Consider the following 25,056-nt stretch of genomic DNA (forward strand, 5'->3'; position numbering starts at 1 on the left):
TTGATATGACATTTAATTTTTTTTATTTTTTATTTATGGAATACCCCTTTAATACATTTTGGTTATGTTCTGCACTCTGCGTTACTCCACTTTGTCTCCCGGCGGCGGGGAGTTGCAGACACAAAACGATAAACTTGCAAAGTTGCCCAATTTTCATAGTTTATGCATCCGAGCAGGAAAATATATGTTGGTTAAAAATAAACATACCCTGTGCTCTATTTTCTTCTTATTATTATTATTTTTTTTAGTTCTTCTCAGTTTTACTTTGTCCTGTGTAACCTGATCCTTCAGTGATATGATATCCGCTACCTCTCCAGGTCTAGGCGCTGTATACGTGGAACAGTTTACAAATGCGTCTTTTATATATAGCAAATGCACTGAAACGACAGTCCGTGTCAGTGTTTCCCCAACCAGGGTGCCTCCAGCTGTTGCAAAACTACAACTCCTAGCATACCCAGACAGTCTTTGGCCAGTGTTTCCCAAACCAGTGTCCCTCCAGCTGTTGCAAAACTACAACTCCCAGCATACCCAGACAGCCTTTGGCCAGTGTTTCCCCAACCAGTTTGCCTCCAGCAGTTCCAAAACTACAACTCCATGCATACCCAGACAGCCTTTGGCCAGTGTTTCGCCATCCAGTTTGCCTCCAGCTGTTCCAAAACTACAACTCCATGCATACCCAGATAGCCTTTGGCCAGTGTTTTGCCAACCAGGGTGCCTCCAGCTGTTGCAAAACTACAACTCCCAGCATTCCCGGAAAGCCATTGGCTGTCTGGGCATGCTGGAAGTTGTAATTTTGCAGCAGCTGATGGCACGGTGATCTATGTTGTGGAAGTATACACACCCCTCAAGGCTGTAATGGTGTATTCTGTTTATGAATCGTATATGTGTTGAGTCCCTTTTGTTCTCCTTTTCCGCCATTGATTTCCTCCAGTCTTTAGATCTCTATAAAATTTGATCCTGATGTAACCTGTTACCTCTCCAGATGAAGAGCCAAAGCTCTAGTACAGTTTCCTAACCAGTGCACCTCCAGCGGATGCAAAACTACAACTCCCAACATGCCCGGACAGCCAAAGGCTGGGAGTTGTAGTTTTGCAACAGCTGGAGGCACACTGGTTGGTTAAACGCTGCATACAAACAAGGCTAGGTTTGCAATGTTGCTTAATTTTGTATTGTAAATGCATTGAAGCAACAATCTAGATAAGTGTTTCCCAACCAGTGTGTCTCCAGCTGTTGCAAAACTACAACTCCCAGCATGCCCCGACAGCCAAAGGCTGTCGGGGCCTGCTGGGAGTTGTAGTTTTGCAACAGCTGAAGGCTCCCTGGTTGGGAAAAAGATGATCTAAATGTTGTAAAAGTAGACACACTCTACTGCACTATACAGCCTTGGACTGCCAGAGCATCCTGGGAGTTGTAGATTTGCAACAGCTGGAGGCACACTGGTTGGGAAGCACTGCATGCACACAAGGGCTTGCAGTGTTACCTAATTTTTGTTTTAAATGTATTGCATTAAATGCAACACCAATCTATATAAGTGTGCCTCCAGCTGTTGCAAAACTACAACTCCCAGCCTTTGGCTGTCTGGGCATGCTGGGAGTTGTAGTTTTTCAACACCTGGTTGTGAAACACTGAGATATATATTGTAAAAGTATACACACCCTTCGCAGTTCTACCCCACTATACAACCTTGGGCTGTCTGGGCATGCTGGGAGTTGTAGTTATACAACAGCTGGAGGTACCCTGGTTGGGAGACACTGCTCTAATAGCTGCAATACACACAAGGATTAGGCTTGCAATGTTGCCTTTGGTTGTCTGGGCATGCTGGGAATTGTAGTTTTGCCACAGCTGGAGGCACCCTGGCAGGGAAACACAAACCCTGGTCGGATGCGCTAAGGACTAGGCTTGTAATGTTGCCTAATTTATATTGTAATAATATCATATTATGTGGGCATGTTCGGAGATACATTTTGGCAGGAAATATTGGGAGAAATTAAAACAAGATTGCAGGTTGAGAATGAGTCTGTTCCCCCCCCTTCAGGTGCTATTGGGTATTCAGGAAGGCAGCTTGGAACAAGGAGCTCTTTTAAAGGGGTACTCCACTGGGAAAAAAAAAATAATCAACTGGTGCCAGAAAGTTAAACAGATTTGTAAATTACTTCTATAAAAAAATCTTAATCCTTCCAGTACTTATCAGCTGCTGTTATGATCTACAGGAAGTTATTCTCTTTTTGAATTTCCTTTCTGTCTGACCACAGTGCTCTCTGCTGACACCTCTGTCCATTTTAGGAACTGTCCAGAGTAGGAGCAAATCCCCATAGCAAACCTATCCTGCACTGGACAGTTCCTGACACGGTCAGAGGTGTCAGCAGAGAGCACTGTGGTGAGACAGAAAGGAAATTCAAAAAGAGAAGAACTTCCTGTGGATCATAACAGCAGCTGATAAGTACTGGAAGGATTAAGATTTTTTAATAGAAGTAATTTACAAATCTGTTTAACTTTCTGGCACCAGTTGATTTAAAAAAAAAAAAAAAATGTTTTCCAGTTGAGTACCCCTTTAAGAAAACAGTTTTTCAGTGCTAAGTTAGGGTGCATTCACACCTAGTTTTGTACATACGGGTGCCTAATCCAGCGGGGGGAGGGGCAAACCGGGCGCTCCCGTACCCTGGCCGGATCAAATGGTGACTCCGGTCGTCTCAGTTTTCACCCGTATGTCCAAAACCGCATACGGGTCAAAACTGAGCCGACCGGAGTCACCGTTTGATCCGGCCGGGGTACGAGAGCGCTTGGTTTGCCCCTCCCCCCGCTGGATCCGGCACCCGTATGTACAAAATGTGGTGTGAATGCAGCCTTACTCATTATGAGGGTCTGGATGATGGTCCCAGTTCTTAGGCATTGGTATAATTTTGGTAGATAAAATTATGAAATATAAATTATTATCCTGTAAGGGGAATAAGAAACAAGAATTAAAGGGGTATTCCAGAAAAATCAACTGGCTCCAAAAAGTTAAACAGATTTGTAAATTACTTCTATTAAAAAATCTTAATCCTTTCAGTACTTATGAGCTTCTGAAGTTTAGGTTGTTCTTTCCTGTCTAAGTGCTCTCTGATGACACGTGTCTCGGGAACCGCCCAGTTTAGAAGCAAATCCCCATAGCAAACCTCTTCTAAACTGGGCGGTTCCCGAGACACGTGTCATCAGAGATTACCTAGACAGAAAAGAACAACCTAAACTTCAGAAGCTCATAAGTACTGAAAGGATTAAGATTTTTTAATAGAAGTAATTTACAAATCTGGTTAACTTTCTGGAGCCAGTTGATATATAAAAAAAAGTTTTTTCCTGGATAACCCCTTTTTAAGTTTAAATAAGATCTGGGAGGGGTAGAAGAAAGAGTAGAGAGATAAATGATTAAAGGGGTACTCCGGCGCTAAGACATCTTATCTCTATCCAAAGGATAGGGGATAAGATGCCTGATCATGGGTGGTTCCCGCTGCTGGTGATCCCCGTGATCTTGCACGCAGCACCCCGTTAGAATCAGTCCCCGGAGCATGTTCGCTCTGGGTCTGATTACTGGCGATCACGGGGGCCGGAGCATTGTAACGTCCGGCCCCACCCCCTCAATGCAAGCCAATGGGAGAGGGCGTGACATCTGCCATGCCCCCTCCCATAGGCTTGCATTGAGGGGGCGGAGCGTGACGTCACATGGGGGCGGAGCCGTGACGTCACAATGCTCCGGCCCTCGTGACCGCCAGTCATCAGACCCGGAGCGAACATGATCCGGGGACTGATTATAACTGGGTGCTACGTGCAAGATGACGGGGGTCCCCAACGGCAGGACCCCCGCGATCAGGCATCTTATGCCCTATCCTTTGGATAGGGGATAAGATGTCTTAGTGCCAGAGCACCCATTTAAATAAATATGAATGTTGAGTTTTTTTTTATTTAATAAAAAAAAAAAATTTTTGTAACCCCCCAATTCCCCCCCCCCCCCCTCCCCCCCCCGGATGTCGGACGTTTCTAAGTAGAGGGAGGGTGGGTTGGGAAAGGGGGATGAATATGGTAATTTATAAGAATATTTTGTGGATAAAATGTTTTTCTTGTTTATTTATGTGTATGAACAATGGAAAATAATAAAGATTTATAAAAAAAAAAATAATAATAATAATAATAATTATCTAGATCAGTGTTTCCCAACCTGGGTGTCTCCAGCTGTTGCAAAACTACAACTCCTAGCATGCCCGGACAGCCTTTGGCTGTCCGGGCATGCTGGGAGTTGTAGTTTTGCAACAGCTGGTCACACCCTGGTTAGAAAACACTGATCTATATGTTGTAAAAAGTATACACAACCCGTTGCGGGTCTATCGCACTATACTGTCTGTGCGTCTTACGTGTTTTTTCGTGCTTTTTTTTTTTTTCCTTTTCTCGCTCTGCGCCATTGATTTGTTCCGATCCTCAGATCCTCACTTTAGCAGACGTTCCTTCACATAAACAAGACACCAGGAACGCTCTCCTAGCGCTCGCTCGCTGCAGTCAGTCTTCTCCACTCTGCTGCGCAGCCAAATCCGGCGCTTCCCCCGAGATCTCCTGTGTATAAAGATAAAACCTGCATCTAGGCTGCTAGTAAACAACACAGCCCGTCCACGAGACCTTCGGAGCCGCCCCTGACTGTGTATTTTTCAATATCGGTGCCTTTTGCGTAATACCAACATTTAAAGGGTTATTCCAGGAAAAACCTTTTTTTTTTTTTTCAACTGGCTCCAGAAAGTTAAACAGATTTGTAAATTACTTCTATTAAAAAATCTTAATCCTTCCAATAATTATCAGTTGCTGAAGTTGAGTCTTTTCTGTCTGACAACAGTGCTCTCTGCTGACATCTCTGCTTGTCTCGGGAACTGCACAGAGTAGAAAAGGTTTGCTATGGGGATTTGCTTCTACTCGCTCAGTTCCGGAGACATGTGTCATCAGAGAGCACTTAGACAGAAAAGAACAACTCAACTTCAGCAGCTCATCAGTACTGAAATGATTAATATTTTTTTAATAGAAGTAATTTACAAATCTGTTTAACTTTCTGGAGCCAGTTGAGATATATATATATATATATATATATATATATATATATATATATATATATATAAAGTTTTTACCTGGAATACCCCTTTAATGTCACCTCTCAGTCTTTTGGGTTTTATTTAGCATTGCTAACCCAGCAGAATCTAGTAGAATGTATTTTAATTTAGTTAAATATTTAAAAATAAAGATATCATCAATGTCTAATTAAGAAGATGCTTTAAATTGTTGTATTTTATGAGTTTACATGACCTCTTATCTTACAGAAGTTACCGGGGATTACAAATGCTAATTACCTTCCAAAACAGCGCCACCCATGTGCTCAGGTTGTGTGTGGTATTACATCTTGGTTCTATTCACTTTAATTGAACTGAGCTGCAATACCACTCCCAACCTGAGGACAGGTGTGACACTGTTTTTGAAAGAAAAATTATGGAAAATGTCTTTACTGCGTGTCATATCAGTAAGGTAATACAATTAGTGAGTGTCCAAATACAATTTGAGTACCTCTCAGGATTTTGTTAAATTTTATAACCCCCCCCAGTTCACTGCCACCATCATGATAAACCACCCCCTGCCTTTATTTTTATTATTGTTTAGTTCTGCTACACAAATCCCAGAGCAGTTCAGTGTGAGATGATCTATGATTGGCTAAGGCTGCACACATCCACCTCAGATTTCCTGATTTTGAACTTCTACCAGGCCAGCAGGAGTCCAAAGTCTGTGCAAGAGATGGGGGGAAATGTGCTCTGGACAAGTAGGGAGACACCTAGTGGAAGCTTTTTATACACAAATAAAACAGAAAACTTTTTTTTTTTTTTAAATAAAGTACATTAGAAAGATTTTTTATTAACCATAGCAGTGCAATAGCAAAAATTTGTTTTAGAGAGTGCCCATTTAAGGGTGTAAATCACACCTTAAATGTGTCGCATGTTTTGTATCATTTTCTGATGTCGTTTTTTTAAAGAATAAAGTTGCACGTACCGCACCGGCCATTTCTGTTTTTCAATGTCCAAATTTTATCACAGTGTTTTAATTTTCTTATTGACAATTTTCAAACAGAGCTTGAGGTTGGAGCTTTATTTTAGTGATAAAAAGCTCTGAATCTCCTTCCTGGACAGAGTTAAATGGTAATATTTCTGCTTGTTTTACTCACCTGAGACCCCTAGACATTTTATCCCCTATCCAAAGGATAGGGGATAAGATGTCTGATCGCAGGGGTCCTGTTGCTGGGGACCCCCGCGATGCTCCGTGTCGGATGACTGGCGATGCGGGGCAGAGGCTCGTGATATCATGCCACACCCCCTCTATGCAAGTCTAAGGGGGGGGGGGGGGTCCGTCACGCCCTCTCCCATAGACTTGCATTGAGGGGGCATGTCTGTGACATCATGAGCCTCCGTCGCTGCACCCAACGCTCTAAACGAACGCCGGGTGAAGCAGGGAGATCACAGGGGTCCCCAGTGTCGAAACAAGCCGATGCTAGGACCACTTGGAAATATACCAATTCCATAGTCGTCATTGTATTCTTGAGCAAATACTGACGAAAGAATGAACATGTTATGGTCCGGGGTCCAAAACTTCCGCAGCAGAACGACTACCGCAGAAATGACATGGTGTAAATGATGCAGCAGAACCTGCTGTACCATTTTTTCCGGCAAGGGACGCTTCTGAGCTGTGTTTCTCTAGGGAAATACATTGTGTTGACCGATTTTATCAGAACCAGTTGACCATCTAATGCATGCTTATCGATGTGTTCGCGGGATTGGGAGCGATGGCTGTCAAAAGAATGAGCATTTGGCCAATTACACTGCTTAAAAAATAAAGGGAACTCTAAGATAACACATCGTAGATCTGAATGAATTAACTAATCATATGAAATACTTTCGTCTTTACGTAGTTGAATGTGCTGAAAACAAAATCACACAAAAATTATCAATGAAAATCAAATGTATCAACCCATGGAGGTCTGGATATGGAGTCACACTCAGTCACAGTGGAAAACCCCACTACAGGCTGATCCAACTTTATGTAATGTCCTTAAAACAAGTCACAATGAGGCTCAGTAGTGTGTGTGGCCTCCACATGCCCGTATGACCTCCCTACAATGCCTGGGCATGATCCTGATGAGGTGGAGGATGGTCTCCTGAGGGATGTCCTCCCAGACCTGGACTAAAGCATCCGCCAACTCCTGAACAGTCTGTGGTGGATGGAGCGTGACGTCCCAGATGTGCTCAATCGGATTCAGGTCTGGGGAATGGGCGGCCAGTCCATAGCATCAATGCCTTCCTCTTGCAGGAACTGCTGACACACTCCAGCCACATGAGGTCTAGCATTGTCTTGCATTACCGCAACCGCACCAGCATATGGTCTCACAAGGGGTCTGAGGATCTCATCTCGGTACCTAATGGCAGTCAGGCTACCTCTGGCAAGCACATGGAGGGCTGTGCGGCCCCCCAAAGAAATGCCACCCCACACCATTACTGGCCCACCGCCAAACCGGTGATGCTGGAGGATGTTTCAGGCAGCAGAACATTCTCCATTGCGTCTCCAGACTCTGTCACATCTGTCACATGTGCTCAGTGTGAACCTGCTTTCATCTGTGAAGAGCACAGGGCGCCAGTGGCAAATTTTCCAATCTTGGTGTTCTCTGGCAAATGGCAAACGTACTGCACGGTGTTGGGCTGTGGACGTCGGGCCCTCATACCACCCTCATGGAGTCTGTTTCTGACCGTTTGAGTGGACACATGCCCATTTGTGGCCTGATGGAGGTCATTTTGCAGGGCTCTGGCAGTGCTCCTCCTGCTCCTCCTTGCAACAAAGGTGGAGGTAGTGATCTTGCTGCTGGGTTGTTTTCCTGCTACGGCCTCCTCCACATCTTCTGATGTACTGGCCTGTCTCCTGGTAGCTAGATAGGACGATTGCATCGGGTGTCAGGAGTGACACCCGCTGTGATCTGTTCTCAACTGCAGGTACTACTACTCCCAACATAGAGCACACTCTGCTCCATGCTTGGAGCTGTAGTATCTGCATTAATAGACAGATTGCAGCGAGTGTCACTTCTGACACCCGATGCGATCGTCCTGTATAATGTATAGATGCGGGCGGCTTTCTCGCATTTAGATAGGACGATTGCATCGGGTGTCAGGAGTGATACCTGCTGTGATCTGTCCTTAACTGCAGGTACTACTGCTCCCAACATGTAGCACACTCTGCACATTCTGCTCCATGCTGGGAGTTGTAGTACCTGCATTAATCCTGTATAATGTATAGATGCGGGCGGCCGGCCGCTCTTCTCTGGTCCCACTGTAATATGAGTATACAGTATACATTATACAGGACAATCGCAGGGGTGTCGCTAATAAAGAAATTCCTTATTTTTAATCGAGTCCAAGTTCGGATTCGGTTCGAATTTAATTTTTCATGAAATTCGGATAGAATTCGACTTCGTCCGATTGGATTCGCTCATCTCTAGTTATGACTAACGTCCGTTATTTTTGACGGGGCAAATAACGGTGCATGCACTAATTATCAAAAATAACAGTGGAATAACAGACATTCAATTTTTTACTTTGAAGTCTATGGCTGACGGATGTTTACAAGTGACATCTGTTATTGTCTGTTATTTTTATATTCCTTTATGATCCGTTATTGCTCCTGAGCATGCTCAGTACAGCATCTCAACCAAAAATTCACAACTAAATAAAGTAACAGACATAAAATAACAGAGTATAACGGGTGATAACGGATGGCACATGTCCGTTATTTTGACAGAATGTCCTTCAAAATTGGTCATCAGTTATCATCCGTCATGTTCAGTTATTTCATCTATTTTTTCATGACCCGTTATTGCTGAATAACGGGTGTCAGAATGCAGAAACATACCGGTAGTGTGAAAGGGGCCTTAGCAGTCGTGTATATGTAAATGAGGAGCAGCGCTATTTCTGGCCGTTTTATACCTTGTATATGGCTTTTTCCACCAGTTTTCCCCTCTACAGACTTCATATTTGAATTTAGTTCTTCCTCGGTTAGTGGGTATAGACCCCATACACTCCCCCATACACTGCACCCACAAAAGAGGGGATCTTGCTCACCATTATCTCTATAGAAGCAGTAGCAGCAGTATATTGGAGTGTCTACTATAAAACCAGCACTGGGTTAGGATATATCACTTACAAGAGCTTTCAGTAACTTATCTATGTCTCTTTATCTCTGTCTCACTCTGAAGCTAATTGTTTTTTCTCCATAGACTTTTATGGTCAGCTGTAATCTGATCCCTCAGGGAGCTGATCCATCTCGAAGAGTTTATCAGTTCAGAGTAAATGTTAAAGGGGCACTCCGGTGTAATTTATTTTTATTCAACTGGTGCCATAAAATAAAACATATTTTTAAATTAATTCTATTTAAAAATCTTATTAAAAAAATAATCACCTGCTGTATACTACAGAGGAAGTTATTTTCTTTTTTAATTTATTTCCTGTCTGACCACAGTCCTCTCTACTGACACCTCTGTCCATGTCAGGAACTGACCATAGCAGGAGCAAATCCCAATAGCAAACCTCTCCAAGAACTTCCTGTGGAGCATACAGCAGCTGAAAAGTCTTCATTCCCTGTGGTATTCTGAACATTGCTAAGCTCTGATCTCTCATAGGAAGTGAATGGAGCAGTGACCAAGCATGTGTGCTGCCATTCTATTCACTAAAAGGGGTACTCCGGTGGAAAACTATTATTTTTTTTTTTTAAATCAACTGGTGCACGAAAGTTAAACTGATTTGTCAATTACTTTTATTTAACAATCTTAATCCTTCCAGTACTTATCAGCTGCTGTATAATACAGAGGAAGTTCAAAAAATTCAAGAGGAAAAGAACTTCCTCTGGAACATACAGCAGCTGATAAGTACTGGAAGGATTAAGATTTTTTTTTTTTTAATAGAAGTAATTTTCAAATCTGTTTAACTTTCTGGCACCAGTTGATTTAAAGAAAAAAAAAAATAGTTTTCCACCAAAATTTTCCCCCATTCTCGTAATCAGTGGGGGTCCATATGGCCGAACCCCTGTCAGTCAGCCAGTTTCCTCTTTACTGGAGATAGTGGATAATCATATTTTAAAAGTTAATCCACCAATTGTCCAACAACGTATTACAGTCGTCACATAAAGAATAAAAGTCATACCTTTATTTATGCAGTGAGGCTTGTGTTCTTGGCCACAGTTAGTCTCCCCTGTGAAGCCCGCACACCCCCTGTTTGATAGACACGGAGGGCTCTGCTTGCATGATTGATGATCGCAGGACACCAAGTGTGTGCTGCAGTTGGTAACAATTGCGCATGTGCAGTATTACCAAAACGCAAGCAGAGCCCTCTGTGACTATCAAGGGGGCCGGCAGGGCCTCAGTGCAGAGAGGCATTGTAGCCGAAGGCTACACCTCATTCAGTACTGCTATAAAGTACATTTTTTGCAGCTTAAAGCCACACTATACAAAATTGAGGTAAAGGGGTACTCCGCCCCTAGACATCTTATCTCCTATCCAAAGGGTAGAGTATAAGATGTCAGATTGCAGGGGTCCCGCAGCCGGGACACCCGTAATCTCTGTGTAGCACCCGGCGTTCGTTACGAACACTGGGTGCTGGCAGCGGTGGTCGTGGCATCATGGCCACACCACTCGTGATGTCATGCCACACCCCCTCAATGCAAGTCTATGGAAGGGGGCGTGGCTGTGAGCGTGACGTCATGACCCCTGCCGCTAGTTCCGAGTGTTCAGAACAAAAGGTCACTTCACGCCACGCCCCCCTCAGTGCAAGTCTATGGGAGGGGGCATGGCGGCCACCACGCCCCCTCAATGCAAGTATAGGCAATGCAAGTGTGATGTCATAAGGGGGCGGGGTCGTGACATCACGACCCCGCCGCTTGCTTCAAGTGTTCGAAACAAAATGTCACTTCACGCCACGCCCCCTCAATGCAAGTCTATGGGAGTGGGCGTGGCGGTAGCCACGCCCCCTCCCATAGACTTGCATTGAGGTGGCGTGGTGTGATGTCACAAGGGGGTGTGGTCGTGACGTCATGACCCCGCCGCTAGTTCCAAGTGTTGGGAACAAAATGTCACTTCACGCCACGCTCCCTCAATGCAATGCAATGCAAGTGTGATGTCACAAGGGGTGTGGTTGTGACGTCACAACCACGCCGCTAGCTCCAAGCGTTCGGAACAAAATGTTACTTCACACCACGCCCCCTCAATACAATTCTACGGGAGGGGGCGTTGCTGCCACCATGCCCCCTCCCATAGACTTGCATTGAGGGGGTGTGGTGTGATGTCACATGCGGGCGTGATCGTGACATCACAACCCCGCCGCTAGCTCCAAGCGTTCGGAACAAAATGTTCCGAATGCCGGGGCAGCGGAGTACCCCTTTAATGTGGACACTGCAATACAGTGTCGGCCATGTGGTGGGGTATTCAAGCTGACAGATTCCTATTTAGTTCAATAGTGGCAGAATAAGTTCATATGTAGTTAGTGCCCCCCCTATTGGTGACTGCAGGGAGTCAAAATTCCAGACTTTACCAAGTGTAACAAATAGAGCTGCTCTATACAAATAAAAACAGAATATTGCACCTAATGATATTTTCAGCCATTTCATGACCGGGAGCTGCTGATCTCCGCTTGTCTTCTCCTTCCTCAATTGACTTTACGGTCGCGCCGAGTGTTTCATGTGATAATTGGGAATAATTACTAACCATACTTGACTCGCTATTTCTGTACACACGTTTTTAATGCCTCTCTGTCCTATACATGTAATGATCTTCAGGCCCATTAGGTACCTAATGTAAAGTTTCCCAATGTGCTTGACTTGAGGTTTATATATAGAGCGGGAAGATTTTGTTGGCTATTGCGGAGATCCGTGCCGTAAATCTTGATGCTGCCGCCATGCACAGCGGTAGGCATGATAAAGGAAGAACCACTAGAAAAGTCAAAAGCTTCTTCTTGTGTTGGAGAGATTTGACATTGCAATCATTCCTTTATAATTGGCTTGGCAGGAAGCGAGAACACTTTACATGAAATGAATGTCACTGGAAATCTGAAAATGTTTGACTAACAAGATGCTCGAGACTTCTGCCGAGGAGCCTCCGAAATGGATGTGGAATAGAGAAGTAGGATGAGATCATAGGAGGAGCCCTGCTTTGTCTTCATGGTCAATGTGCTGGGAAATGCGCAAAACCTGATATCAGTTGTATCAAGTTTATTACTAAGTAGGATGATGTCATCGGTAGAGCTTCTGCTTTGTCTTAAGGACCATACTTGATACAAGTGGCCCCGCAGCCAGACATGCTGGCCGCGGTTTCACTTCTACCCCGCCACCCCATGTTGTCTCCGTCACGGGCGGCACTGCTGCCTCCTTGCCTGTCTATGTCTGCAGCCTCCCGGCCAGCGGACACGCTCCCCGCCGTGTTCCTGGCACCGCTGTGCTCTCTCACTGCCAGCGCGTGCGTCCCCGCTTCCTAGGGCGCTTCCTCAGATTTAAAGGGCCAGTGCACCAATAATTGGGTGCTGGCCCTGTAAGTATTTCTCACTTCCCCTTGACCCCTTGCCTAGTTGCATTAGAGAAAGCATTTTCCTGTTTCTTTCCTCGCCGTGTATCTGACCCTTGCTACGTATAATGACCTTGCTCCTTTGCCGCCTGCCTTCTGACCTTCTTGCTACGTGACCAGACCTCACTTCTTTGCCGCCTGCCCTGACCTCCTGCCAGTCCTGACTACGTATGTGCCTCTACCTTATGGTGCCACATTATCCCTCGGCTGTCTGAGGGGAAGAGCCGTACCAGGAGTAGAGACCTGGGTGCCACCTGCCGCAGCAAGTCCATCCCTCTTTGCGGCAAGCTCTGGTGAAAACCAGCAGCACCTTAGACTCCGCTCCCTGGTACGGCCCACGCCATCATCCCCACAGGTCAGTGGATCCACCTTACCACAGCCATTACAATAATATACATACAACCTCTTATCAGTTTTAGCAGCTGTATTACTGAAGAGGACAATAACAGAAGAAGATCCCCTACTTTGTCTTTAGGGTCACTCAGAAGCACTGCACTTCTAAAATACACAAAACCTGCTATTAGTTGTATTGGCTTTATTACTAAGTAGGATGATATCATTGTAAAGCTTCTGCTTTGTCTTTATTGTCACTTAGAAGGGCCGTACTTCTAAAATACAAGTTTATCAGCTTTAATACTAAGTAGGATGATGTCATATTCTTCATACAACATCCAATCAATTGTAGCAGCTGTATTACTGAAGATGATGATAAGAGAAAATCCTCTACTTTGTCTTTAGGGTCACTCAGAAGCACCGCACTTATAAAATACACAAAACCTGCTATTAGTTGTATCGGCTTTATTACTAAGTAGGATGATGTCATCTTCTTCATACAACATCCTATCAATTGTAGCAGCTGTATTACTGAAGAGGATGATAACAGAAAATCCTCTACTTTGTCTTTAGGGTCACTCAGAAGCACCGCACTTATAAAATACACAAACATACAAACAATACACCTGTTATCAATTGTATCAGCTTTATTACTAAGTAGGATGATGTCCTCAGTAGAGCTTCTGCTTTGTTTTTACTGTAACTTCTAAAATACATATAACCTTTTATCAATTTTAGCAGCTGTATTGCCAAGGAGGATAATAACATCGGAAGATCACCTACTTTATCTTTAGGGTCACTCAGAGGTGCTGTACTTCTAAAACACATACAACCTGTAATAAACTTTAGCAACTTTAATATTGAAGAAGATCATGTCATTAAAAATCCCCTGCTTTGTCTTAATAGTAACTCAGAAGCACCGTACTTCTAAAATATGTAGCAATTTTAGCAGCTGTATCACTGAAGAGGATAATATCGTTAGAAATCTCCTGCTTAGTCTTTAGGGTCACCATACTTATAAGGTACTCATGACCTGTTGTATCACATTACTTACTATGTGCTATATGACTTAAGTAGAATTATTATTTGTTGTTGGACTAGTTAATTCATTTAGGATACAGTGAAATCTCTTTAAAAGAACACCCTCTCCGTACAGCCAATACAGTTGCGTGTCCCATGATGCATGTGATACCAGTATCCAGTATTACAAATGTGGCTGCTACCCCCTGTGCCACTTCATCCCCCTGTGCCACATCATTAGCCCCCCCCCCCTTGATTCCCTGCCGTGCCATTGCATTGTCACCTGGCCTTTGTCTCTCGGTGCGCTCTGGCAGGTCCAGATGGTGGGTCGCCTTTTGGCAGGACTGATGAGTGACACCCTCCTGCTCCTCGGCTCAGCATCAGGGTGTCACTGGTCAGTCCCTGCAGCCAACATAGCTCATTGATTTAGAGTCTTTTTAAGGTCAGCAGCAGGGCCATGCCTACCTAAAGGAAAACTGTCACATGTTCACTCCAGCACTAACCACAGATACTGACGGATAGTGCGGGGGACGCTGATTCATATGATCCCTACCTTGCCCAGATCCATGCGGGCGTTCACCCGCAATCTTAGTTTTTCTATATATGCAAATGTAGCTGTAACTGGCACGGGTGGAGTTTTCAGGAGCCTAGTGACACTGTGATGTCAGCGCCGCCCCTCTGCAGTGCCGCTCGCTTATGAATATTCATCCCCCCTCCCTTCGGCTCTCCCTCTCCCCGCCGCTCCTAAGCTCCTAACTGGTCTTCACTGCGTATGTCAGGAAGCGGAAGATGCACAGTGAAGACCAGTTAGGAGCGCGGGGAGAGCCGGAGGGAGGGGGGGATGAATATTCATAAGTGGGTGGCGCTGCGGACGGGCGCCGCTGATGTCACAGTGCATGCAATATTTCTTCCGTTCATTCTCCCGTCACAAAATAACGTCCGTTATTAATAACAGACTATAACGGATTAAAACAGATAATGTAAAAATCCCATAGACTATAATGGGATTTTCTAATGGCCGATTTGCAGGGTTTTCATGACGGAACATCAAACGGATCTTTAAAACGGATTAATTTTATAGTGTGAAAGCAGCCTTACGGACTATAATGGATTCAAATGGCTATTAGAAAATCCCATAGACTATAATGGGATTTTCTAACGGACGTATAGGATTTTGTTACTGCCGTTTTCAGCTGGTTTTCAAACGGAACTTCATACGGATGTTTAAAAATGGAGAATTTTGTAGTGTGAAAGAAGCCTTACAACATGGTTCCATTCATGTCAATAGAACTGAACTGCAATACCACACACAACCTGAAGAACTACTGTGGCACTGTTTTTTGGAAGAAATTAGGTTTGCTTATCTAATCATAAATAACCCCTTTTAAAGGGGTATTCCAGGATGTTTTTATTTGACTATGCTACAAGGGCTGTAAAGTTAGTGTAGTTCATAATATAGTGTCTGTACCTGGGTGTAACGTTGGTCTCGCAATTCTTCTGTGATTTTTGCCCCCCCCCCCCCCCCATTTTTTTTTAACAGCATACAAAATTACTCAGGTCTCAGAGTTTTCCAGGTTGCAGTGCGGCTGAGACATGATATTACATTTTGCAACAACTGGAGGCATCCTGGTTAGAAAACACTGGTCTTTTGAATAGAATGCAGCTCATATGTGTTGCAGTGGGTGGGGGTGGCAGATGTGTGGGAGGGAGGAAAGTGACCTCACACTTACAAACAAGGAACTATGGGACTTTTAGTTTTAGAGAACAAACTCCAACAGGAAATACCCAGTTCTCAAAAAGATAGCCTCAGTGTTACGGTAATCTCACAACATAGCCATTTAGCCCCAAGTCAGGATAAATTGGGTTGTTACAAAGGCTGTGATGCCAATTTAGGTGGGACCTTTCATTTTTTATCTTAAAAGAAACCTGTCAGTTGTATCACTCACACTAAATCTGTCTCACAGGCTTGTAGTGCGGGTGATGCTGATTAAAATGGTACTCACATTGTCCAGATTCGCCCAGCCGTTACGCTGCAAATTGTATTTTTCTATTTATGCTAATGAGGGCCTTGGGGCATGGGCGGAGCTCCAATCCGAGCTTGGGGCATGCTGACGTCATCTTCGCCAGGCACCACTCTGCCCAGCTCATCAATATTCATAACCCCCCTCCCTGCTCCTTTGCCCGTGTTAGTGTACGGCGCATGCACCGCTTACTGTGTACTCCCGGATGCGGCGGTCCCCTTGGCTTCTTACTTATCAAAGATGGCTGCGGCAGTGAAGCCGAGGGGAACGCCGCTTTTGGGAGTACACAGTAAGCGGCGCATGCGCCATACACTAACACGGACGAAGGAACAGGGAGGAGGGTTATTAATATTGATGAGCTGGGCAGAGCGGCTTCCCGGCGAAGATGATGTCAGCGTGCCCCAAGCTTGGATCAGAGCTCCGCCCATGCCCCAAGGCCTTCATTAGCATAAATAGAAAAATGCAATTTGCGGCGGAACGGCTGGGCGAATGTGGACAATGTGAGTACCGTTTTAATCAACATCACCCGCACTACAAGCCTGTGAGACAGGTTTAGTGCAGATGATACTACTGACAGATTTCCTTTAAAACAAGTTTTGTAAGGGATGAATGAGGGAATTTATGAATGTATTTATGTTTTAATTAGGATTTTTCTTTAATAACGTTTTTTATTGAATTTTTTTTTTTTTTTTTAAACATCTTTAGTCCCACTAGGGAGCCTACACACAGTGCTAAAACAACTTTTTTTTTATTTAGACCTATTAAAAAGTATAATGATGACACAATGGTTCAAGACCTGCACATCCTACCCCGGGATACAGGAACATGTATTAAGTGCTTTATAATAGCACTAGGTGTACTGCCAATATCAATTTCACGCAGTGCAAGGTACAGGTAGAATAAACAATACCACCAAAGCAAAATAAAAAGTCCCTACAAGTTTCTCTGCCGGAATCATCAGGGGACGAAAATGAGAGTGAATAAGCTGAAAGAAAAAGACAACTCATGTTAATGGCCTAAAATATGTAAAGATCACACCTGGGCAGGCGGTGCATGTTGCTCTCTGGTCAGTAAGGAGTTACAGGTCTGGGCCAATCAGCTGCTGAGGAGGGGTATTTGTATCCTCCTCAGCCTTCTAGCTTGGCTTTTAATTTCAGTATTATTTCAGTTTCGGAATCACTCCTGTCTGTGTCGGTGTTCACACATGTAACTTTGCCATTTGCATGTGCAGTTCTGACTCATTTGTTTAGTTTCTAGTCTAGTTCTGTTTGTTTAGTGATATCTGACTGTGCCTTGGCCCGTTTATTCCTGTCTAGTTTTGTATCTTTCCTGTGACCTGGTATATTGGTTTGTGTTCACACCTGTTTCTGTGTTATCTGATACCTGTATTCTAATCAGTTTTTTCTTTGCACTTTCCTCTAGGTCAGTGGTATAGATGAGCGAACTTACAGTAAATTCGATTCGTCACGAACTTCTCGGCTCGGCAGTTGATGACTTTTCCTGCATAAATTAGTTCAGCTTTCAGTTGCTCCCGTGGGCTGGAAAAGGTGGATACAGTCCTAGGAGACTCTTTCCCACTGAACTAATTTATGCAGGAAAAGTCAGCAACCGCCGAGCTGAGAAGTTTGTGACGAATCAAATTTACTGTAAGTTCGCTCATCTCTAGTCAGTTGTCTCCAACTTGCGGACCTCCAGATGTTGCAAAACTACAACTCCCAGCATGCCTGGACAGCCGTTGGCTGTCCAGGCATGCTGTGAGTTGTAGTTTTGCAACATCTGGAAGTCCGCAGGTTGGAGACCACTGCTCTAGGATAGGTTCTGATCCACATAGCTTGTTGTTGTACCCCTGTCCTGGAGTTTGGTTTTGTTCCGGTATTTAGTCTGTATAACCTGAACCTGAATCTTGACTCATTATTTAGACCTATTTGTCTCTGCTTCTTCCTCCTAGGTTAGGTCCTAATACACATAGTTTGTGTTGTGCTCCTGTCCTGGAGACTGGTTTTGGTTTCTGTGTCAGTCTTATGCATTTTTTATTATTTGTCTTTGCGTTATCCTCAAGTTTAGGTCCTGACTTACAGTTTTTATTTTGCTTTCCCCTAAGCATGGAGTCAGGTTTTGTTCCTGTATTTATTCTGCTAAACCTGAACCTCACTCTTGATCTGTATTCAGTCCTGTTTGTCTTTGCGTTTATGTAGGGTGTGTTTCTGTATTCTTGTGATCCATTTACCTGTCAGTCCTAATCTATATGGTGTTCTGGCTTCAGTACCTGTCTAATCCCATTCCTGTCCACATTCCTGGTTGATCTTGCCGCTATATTTCCTGTTCTCATACCTGTCTTTTATTCCTTTGGTTCGTAGGTTGTTGGCAGTTCCCTACATGCCTGCCGCTATGTTTCCCTATTATTTGTTTGTAACTACTTGGCATTCCTGTCGTTGCTTAGTATCTGTAGTATTTGTATTCTGATTTGTATTCCCGACCTAGTACAGTATTGTTTTATTGTTATGACTCATGTCTCCCCTGCACTATAATTCACCAGAGGGACTGACACCTAGTTGTAGAGCCGCTGCTTAGGGCGACTATGCAAGTAGGCAGGGAAAGGGGGTCTGGGTAAGCTAAAGGCACACTTTACCTTCGCTATGTAAAATGACAAAGTACACCGATAACCAGGAGTTAAGGATCATAAAAAGAGATATTGATGATAACCAGACTTATAATAGAGCCACATACTGCTAACCTGAACCCGGGATTACATTGCAGTATTTATAATTACTAATATAGGAAGAAGCTGCAGCTGCATCCCCCTCCTCCTGTCTTCTTTTTATTGCTTTGCACTAGAGAGATGTTTCGTTTTATTCTTGTGAATGTGGAGAGGTATGAGCTGTAGTACAGGAGCAGCTAGTCTCTAAGGTACCTAAATTCTCAGGGGGGGGGGGGGGGGGGAGAGGGTATCAACATTGAATGACTTAGAGTTTGGACTGAGATCCATCAGGGGACCTGTTATCGATGCATAGGATTAATTATACTCACTGCCTCAATTTTTTGTGTTCTTTAACCCCTTTACTCAACAGCCTGTTTTGGCCTCAATGACCAAGGCCTTTTTTTCAAATCTGACATGTGTCTCTTTATGTGGTAATAACTCTGGAATGCTTTTACTTATCAATCCAATTCCGAGATTGTTTTTTCGTGACATATTGTACTTTACATTAGTGGTAAATTTTGATTGATATATTCAGCGTTTTTTGTAAAAAAAATGAAAAATTTGGCAAAAAAATGAAAAATTTGCATTTTTCTAGACTTTACATTTTATGCTTGTACCATAAATAGTCATATCGCACCAAATTAATGATTAATTCACATCTGCAATATGTCTACTTTATGTTCCCATCATTTGATAAACATTATTTTACTTTTTTAGAATGTTAGAGGGTTTATAAGTTTAGCAGCAATTTTCCAGATTTTCAAGAAAATTTCAAAATCTGATTTTTCAGGGACCAGTTCAGTTCTGAAGTGGAATTGAGGGGCCTGAATGTTAGATACCCCCATAAATCACCCCATTTTATAACCTGCACCCCTTAAAGTAGTCAGAATGACATTAAAGAAGTTTATTAACCCTTTCGGTGCTTCACAGAAATGAAAGCAAAGTGGAGGCTGAATTTAAAAATTTCATTTTTTTTGCAGATTTTTCATTTTTATCCATTTTTTTCTGTAACACAATAGGTGTTGACAAAGAAATAAAACTCAAGATTTATTCCCTGAATTCTGACGTTTTTAGAAATATTCCATATGTGGCCTTTGTGCGCTACGTGTCTCTCATGCAGGCCTCAGACATGAAGGAGTGCTATGTGGATTTTGGGGCACCCTTTTAGTTTAGGATATTTTGTTGGCATCATATAAAGTCGCAGACGCCTTGGGGTGAAAAAATATTTTTGGGAGACAAGTTGACGCTTTTATTGGTACCATTCTGGGACACATGTGACACTTTGAGCGTTTTTTATTTTATTTTTTATGAGGTGATATACATAAAAAAATCTATTCTGCAGTTGTTTTTTATTAAAAGAATTTAGGTCGTTCGTCATGCGGTATAAAAGACATGTTAACTTTACTCTGCAGGTTGATACGGTTACGGCGATACCAAATTTCTATGCTTTTTTTTATATTTTAGTTCATTTATAGCATAAAAACGATTTTAGTAAAAAAAATCACGTTTTTAATTCGCCGTATTCTGTGAGCCATAACTTTTTTATTTTTTCACTGACGCAATTGTGTATGGACTCTTTTTTTGCGGGACATGTTGATGTTTTTGGGGGGACTATTTTTGAGTTTGTGTTGGGGTGTATTATATATATATATAATTTATTTTACTATTTTTTTCCAATTTTTTTCATTTTATTTTTCATATTTTTTATTTTAATTTTTTTTCACATTTTTATTTTTTTTTCCACTTTTTTAATTTCTTTTTCACTTTATTTCACATTTAACTTTTTTTTGTTTTACTGTTATACACAGAATTCAATGGAGTACACATCTGTACTCCATTGAATTTTGCCTATGTCTGTCAGTACTGACAGGCATAGGAAAGATCAGTCCCTACCTTAGGTAGAGACTGATCACTCATGTTGCCATGGCAACGGAGGCTACTGTCAGTCCTCCGGTTGCCATGGCAACCATCAGCGCTCTGCTTTCACTTTGCAGAGCGCCGATGGTGACAGTGGGAGCTCCCTCCCTCTGTAATCCTAATAGACGCCGCGGTCACAGTGACCGCAGCGTCTACAGGGTTAACTCAGGATCGGAGCTGCGCTCCGATCCTGAGTGCTGCGGGCGGCCTCCCCCAACGGGGCCCCTCTCACCACCGATCGCTTCACTGAATGAAGCGACGGAGGAGAGGGGGAAGGAGGAGACCGCCGCCAGATCACTGCTTTCGGTTCGTCTGAACTGACGGACCAATAGCAGCGATCGCCGGCCGGGGACCGCTGCGATTGGTCCCTGGCCGGCTTCAGGGAGGTCCTGCTGTGTAGCACAGCAAGTTTCATAAAACTGTCACAGCGCGCGGCGGCGCTGTGACAGTTTATGTCCATCAGGTACATGTACCTGATGTTGCGCGAAGTCACCGCGATTCATCAGGTACATGTACCTGATTTTGCGTAAACGGGTTAAATAGTTAATAATTTGATCTGTATTTTTGCCAGTGCTTAGCTACTTTTATAACCCATATAAAGGCATTTTTGTAAAGGTCTACAGGAAACCTAATGACATGGGATCTTACGATACTTGTACCGCTATCAACGCTAGCGGACATTTGTACGAGTATAAATGTTCCCAATACCCATCCTGATACCTGAATAAAAAAAATCCCTCCCACCTGTGCTGAGGCCTCTTTGGCATTGACTCCGGTATCCAGAGTGATGCCTGCCGGGGAACGGGGGGCTTCTACCTAATAGGGGGATTACCTACCTGCTAGGGGCTTCCACCTGATAGAGGGGAATGCCTACCTATCTACTGGGGGCGAATCTTTAATTTAGGTGTTCGTGAAGGCCTTATGTTGGACTTTCACCTAAGACTTCCTCAGCTGTCACATGACATTAAAAAAAGTATCGGTAATTGGTATTGGTTAGTAATTTTAAAATATTAGGTACTTGTACGCTATCTTAAAAATGATGACTGATAAAGGGTTTTTTTTTTTTTTTTACATAAAATCTAGATTATTATTTTTTTTTTACATACTTAAAGGGGTTATCCAGCATAAGGTGATTTTAGTACGTACCTGGCAGACAGTAATGGACATGCTTAGGAAGGATCTGCGCTTGTCTTGGGCTAAATGGCTATGCTGTGAGATTATCATAACACTGTGGCTAGCTTTTTGTGAACTCGTATTTCCTGTTTCTGTTTTCTCTTTTGCCTACAAATCCCATGATACCATTTCCCTCCTTTCCACACATCAGCCACCCCACCCATTGAAACATAAATGAGCTGCTGACCTGTGGTTCTCAATCAGGGTGCCTCCAGCTGTTGCATTACTTGTAGATTGCTCTCTCCACCCATTGAAGCAGACAGGCTCCCTGTCATCAGCTGACTAGTGAGTCAGGTCTCGACCACATTGCAAGCTGGGAAAATTCTGAGACAACAGTCATTTTGTATACTGTTAAAAATAAATATTAGGGTGAAAATCACATAAGAATTGTGAGAAAACCGTCACACACAGGTACATACACTATATTATGAACTACACTAACTTTACAGCCCCTGTAGCATAGTCACATAAAAAAATTCCTGGAATACCCCTTTAAAATCTAGATCTAGATAATACAGAATCCAGATCCGGAGGCTGTGATCCTCACGGCCACACCCCCACACCCCTCCCATAGACATGAATGACATCACAAGGGGCATGACTGTGACATGACACCCACTGCCGCAGAAATCCGGCCTTTGTTCAGAGCGCTGGGTGCTGTGGAAGATGGGGGGGGGGGGGGGGTCAGCAACGGGACCCCCGCAATAAGACATCTTATCCCCTATCCTTTGTAGAAGCGCAATATCCCTTTAAAGCGAGGCACTATATAGGTACAGATTTGTCTTTCATTTGACTTGATATATTGTATATCCATGTGTGGCACAAAAATAAGCGTTTTAAGGGGAAAAAAAAGGAAGAAAAGAAAAAAAGGAAATCAATGATTCTCTGATACTCTGTCGGGGGTTGTTTATGCTAGATATATACAAATATGGGATCACTAGTGGTTGTGCTGTGAATGGCAGCTTGTCAATGGTTAATCTTACATTTTCTCCTACTAAATTGAATTTGTATTAGGAGAAATTGGTGTTCGTAATGAAATCTATTGAAACGTTTCGTGAATTGTGATTTTGAATAATGAACCATTTTTGGCTTTTATTACTTTACTGTTTCCATTGGTCTTTGAACAATTCAAATAATTTTTTTTTAGACCTCGTAATACACACAGGGACATTTTTACAACTGAAATAATGGGATGTATTGTATGTGAGATATATATTTATATGCTGTACTTCTTGTATTCTAGGAGTGTCGGAACCCCCCCTGGAGCTCAATTACTCTATTTTAGGGGATAGTATTGTGGGACCATTATAAGAGAAGAAACAATTTCCATAATAGACTGAAAGCCTTTGAGCTTCATAGTATAATTTTATTATAATTTTGCTCTGTCCATTGGGCTCTAAGCCTCTTTAAGAGCACAGGCAATTAAGCGGGACCCTTTCTAGACCCAATGGTAGGCTGTCCGCTATAATCACCATTATTATCATCCCAAATGTATTAGAAAGGATTCATAATACCCAGTCATAAAGCCATAATTCCCACTGGGTAAGAACATGCAATGTAGCCTTTACAATTATAATGCAATCTACTATTGTAGAAGTATTAAAGGGATACTCCGGCGCTAAGACAACTTATCCCCTATCCCTAGCCTGATCGCGGGGGGTCCCGCCGCTGGGGACCCCACAATCTTTCATGCAGCACCCCGCTATCATCAGCCTCCAGAGCGAACATCGTCTGATGGTCTGATCATTTGATGACTCTTGGGGCCGGAGTATCGCGATGTGACGGCTCTGCCCCGTGTGATGTCACGCTCCGCCCCCTCAATGCAAGCCTATGGGAGGGGGCGTGATGGATGTCACGCCCTCTCCCATAGGCTTGCATTGAAGGGGCGGATCATGACGTCACACGGGGGGCGGAGCCTATACATCACAGATCTCTTGCATTGAGGGGGCGGAGCGTGACGTCACATGGGGGGGCCTGGACATCACGATTCTCCGGCCCCATGCGATGTTTGCTCCGGAGGCTGATGATAGCAGGGTGCTGCATGAAAGATTGTCAGGGTCCCCAGCTGCGGGACCCCCGCGATCAGGCATCTTATCCCCTATCCTTTGAATAGTGGCTAAGTTGTCTTAGCGCCGGAGTACCCCTTTAATCATCGGAAAACGGTACAATCTAGAATATTTATAAACATTATCTAAACGGCTGCTTTACATTGGCTCATATAATCTATAGGAAGGATTGTATTGGTCACTGGGGTGTAGGCACCTTTCCTGTGACCCCAATCTACCCATTATCACGATACTCCGGCCCCGTGATCGTGGGTAGATCTGACTCAAGTTCTTGAAACTCTTCAGTTCTGCTTTAGGTTCCTATAGACATACAGATGTGTCCACCTTTAACTTTTCTCAAATTTAGTAAAATACTCCAGTTTCTCACAATTCACGTTCAATACATTATCACAACATTATAACAATCCTTCCCCAAGCTGCAATTCACATTACAGCCACTAGTGGCCACTTGTAGAGACTTATATCATAAACTACCCCCAACAGAGTATTATGAAATCATGTTGTTTTTTTTTTTTTTTTCTTCTCATCTCAAGCCACCCATGGGATATTTGGAGCCAAGATGAAAGGTAAGGAAAGACACATCTCTAACGCATTGGCTGAGTGGATGGTATGTTATCGTGATTGGCCCAACCTGATCAGTGGGAAAGAAAGCCATATCAAAGCCATAATGGGGTTATCCCAAGTTAAAAAGCTATCGCTATCGACAGAAAAGGGGATAACTAGTTTGTATGGGAGGGGGGCGGTCGACCATTGGGAACACCTCCAATGTAGAGAACATAGCCAAGTTTGAGTTGCAGTTGAGCATGAGTGCTGCCGCTTCAGTCACTCAGGGGACTTAATTGACTTCTGTTCTTATGATCATATAGAGTCCCAGAGTTCATGACCCCGCCCCTCCCCCCCCCCCCCCCCCCGCTCCTCAATGGATCAGCTAGTCATCACCTATCCTGTAAATAGCGGTATGACTTGACTTTTCACTTAGCTGACTAGTGTAAACTAGATGATCTAAGACTACGCCAGATTTAGCGCAGTGGCCCATATTGTATGTGAGACCTGGTGCGTCTTTAGACACTTTTGTCTAACTTTCCATCACCAACTGGTTGTCTTATTTTATACCAGAATTGTGCACAAAAATCTTGCTCCTTAGAGGGCTGCTCTGGCAGAAGGGGGTATTCCAGGAAAAAAAAAAAAAAT

At 43.5% G+C, this 25,056-nt stretch overlaps 1 protein-coding gene across 3 annotated transcripts in view; it reads left to right on the top strand.

Annotated features, from left to right (window-relative positions):
- The window catches only part of KHDRBS3 (KH RNA binding domain containing, signal transduction associated 3), a 130,518-nt gene that overhangs the window by 12,850 nt on the left and 92,612 nt on the right, over positions 1-25,056 (top strand). Inside the window, exon 2 of one of the 3 annotated variants that reach the window (XM_056522805.1) lies at positions 24,399-24,431. The exons of the other annotated variants lie outside the window; for them this stretch is intronic. Within the exon in view, the coding sequence (XP_056378780.1) occupies positions 24,399-24,431 (33 nt within the window). The remainder of the gene's footprint in view (positions 1-24,398; positions 24,432-25,056) is intronic. 3 annotated transcript variants of the gene reach the window in all.

Source organism: Hyla sarda, chromosome 5, assembly GCF_029499605.1.
Source record: "Hyla sarda isolate aHylSar1 chromosome 5, aHylSar1.hap1, whole genome shotgun sequence".
NCBI lineage: Eukaryota > Metazoa > Chordata > Amphibia > Anura > Hylidae > Hyla > Hyla sarda.